This window comes from Hyalella azteca, unplaced genomic scaffold, assembly GCF_000764305.2.
Source record: "Hyalella azteca isolate HAZT.00-mixed unplaced genomic scaffold, Hazt_2.0.2 contig366, whole genome shotgun sequence".
Taxonomy (NCBI): Eukaryota; Metazoa; Arthropoda; class Malacostraca; order Amphipoda; family Hyalellidae; genus Hyalella; species Hyalella azteca.
This window is the reverse complement of record NW_025930719.1, coordinates 48,988-50,696: the sequence shown is the minus strand read 5'-3', so window position 1 is coordinate 50,696 and position 1,709 is coordinate 48,988. Positions and strand designations below refer to the sequence as shown.

Here is a 1,709-nt window from a genome sequence, read left to right as displayed (position 1 = left end):
GAAACACAACCAAGCAACCACCAATGGACATCAGATGCATGAAACACAACCAAGCAACCACCAATGGACATCAGATGCATGAAACACAACCAAGCAACCACCAATGGACATCAGATGCATGAAACACAACCAAGCAACCACCAATGGACATCAGATGCATGAAACACAACCAAGCAACCACCAATGGACATCAGATGCATGAAACACAACCAAGCAACCACCAATGGACATCAGATGCATGAAACACAACCAAGCAACCACCAATGGACATCAGATGCACGAAACACAACCAAGCAACCACCAATGGACATCAGATGCACGAAACAACCAAGCAACCACCAATGGACATCAGATGCACGAAACACAACCAAGCCACCACCAATGGTCATCAGATGCACGAAACCCAACCAAGCCACCATGACTCACGCACCTTAAGCTCCTGCACTTGATTGTGGAGTTTCTTCCTGAAGGCCTCCCCTTGCAGCAGGTCGCGTCTGAGAGCTGAGATCTCTGACTGCGCGTCGCTGAGGGCCGCCCTCAGGGAGACGACCTCAGCTCCGCGCTCTGCGACCTGCGCCGTCGCGGCCGCCAGCTGCGCCGTCACCAGCGCCTGCGCGCTTGTGCACTCGCTCAATGTGCGCTGCACAGTGCAAATAAATATCATGGTTTTCAAGCGATGCTTCAATGATGCTGCAGTCCCTAAATAACGTAATTAATTCTTTATTGATTCTCACCTAGCGCTGCACACAAATAAATCATTAGTTAACCGGAAATACTCCATTAAAACTACAATAATCAATGCTCATTTGCACTGAAACAATTAGTCAATAATCATTAACTCTGCAACACCCAATGCTACCTCCACAGAAATATTTAGTTATCAAGCAGAAATTCCTGAATACTGCAATAGTCAAGACTTATTTGCACTGCAACAAATATTCAAGTCGATGGGCTGCTAGCTACAGGGCGAATGGCAAGCAGCATCAACCATGCAGCTTGACTGTACCTACCAAGTTAATGAAGACTTAATTTTACATAGCTTTAAAATTCTCTCTCATTCTTCAACACATTCATCACAACTTGGGTTAAACTCTCTTACGACTGGTATGAAGATTAGTAGTAGGTATTGTTCCAGCCTTTACTAATTAATAGAAGTCTCGCTTAAGTCACCAGCCTGATTGAATTAGAATTATAACAAAATTATAAAGAACGTTTGCAGCATCAAATTCACAACAAATTCCATGCACTTAACATCACAAATTAGTTAATTTATAGCAAACCTTAAGCGCATTGATTTCGTCAATTTTTATGTCGAGGTCAGCAGAGAGGTTCTTGTTGTCGCGCTCTCGGGCGGCGAGGTCTTCCTCCAGCCTGCGTATGGAGCGCTCCAGGGAGCGGCATTTGGCCTCTCCACTTTGCTCCAGCTCCCTGCAACGAAGTACAATGATGAGGGGGGCTGTGGTGAGACTAGGCACTTTGCTCAAGCTCCCTTTAATGCAATATAATGATGCAAGAGGCTGTGATGATGAAGAGTGAGGCTGGGATGATGAAGGGTGAGGCTGTGATGATGAAGGGTAAGGCTGGGATGATGAAGAGTGAGGCTGTGATGATGAAGGGTGAGGCTGGGATGATGAAGAGTGAGGCTGTGATGATGAAGAGTGAGGCTGTGATGATGAAGAGTGAGGCTGTGATGATGAAGAGTGAGGCTG

The 1,709-nt window shown here is 46.1% G+C and overlaps 1 protein-coding gene across 1 annotated transcript in view; it reads right to left on the bottom strand.

Moving 5' to 3' along the window:
• LOC108666634 (carboxy-terminal kinesin 2) overlaps nucleotides 1-1,709 on the bottom strand; it is a 14,041-nt gene that overhangs the window by 7,494 nt on the left and 4,838 nt on the right. Inside the window, exons 6-7 of the mRNA XM_047879512.1 lie at nucleotides 1,281-1,428; nucleotides 427-640 (exon numbers count right to left, since the gene is read on the bottom strand). Coding sequence (XP_047735468.1) covers nucleotides 427-640; nucleotides 1,281-1,428 — 362 coding nt within the window. The remainder of the gene's footprint in view (nucleotides 1-426; nucleotides 641-1,280; nucleotides 1,429-1,709) is intronic.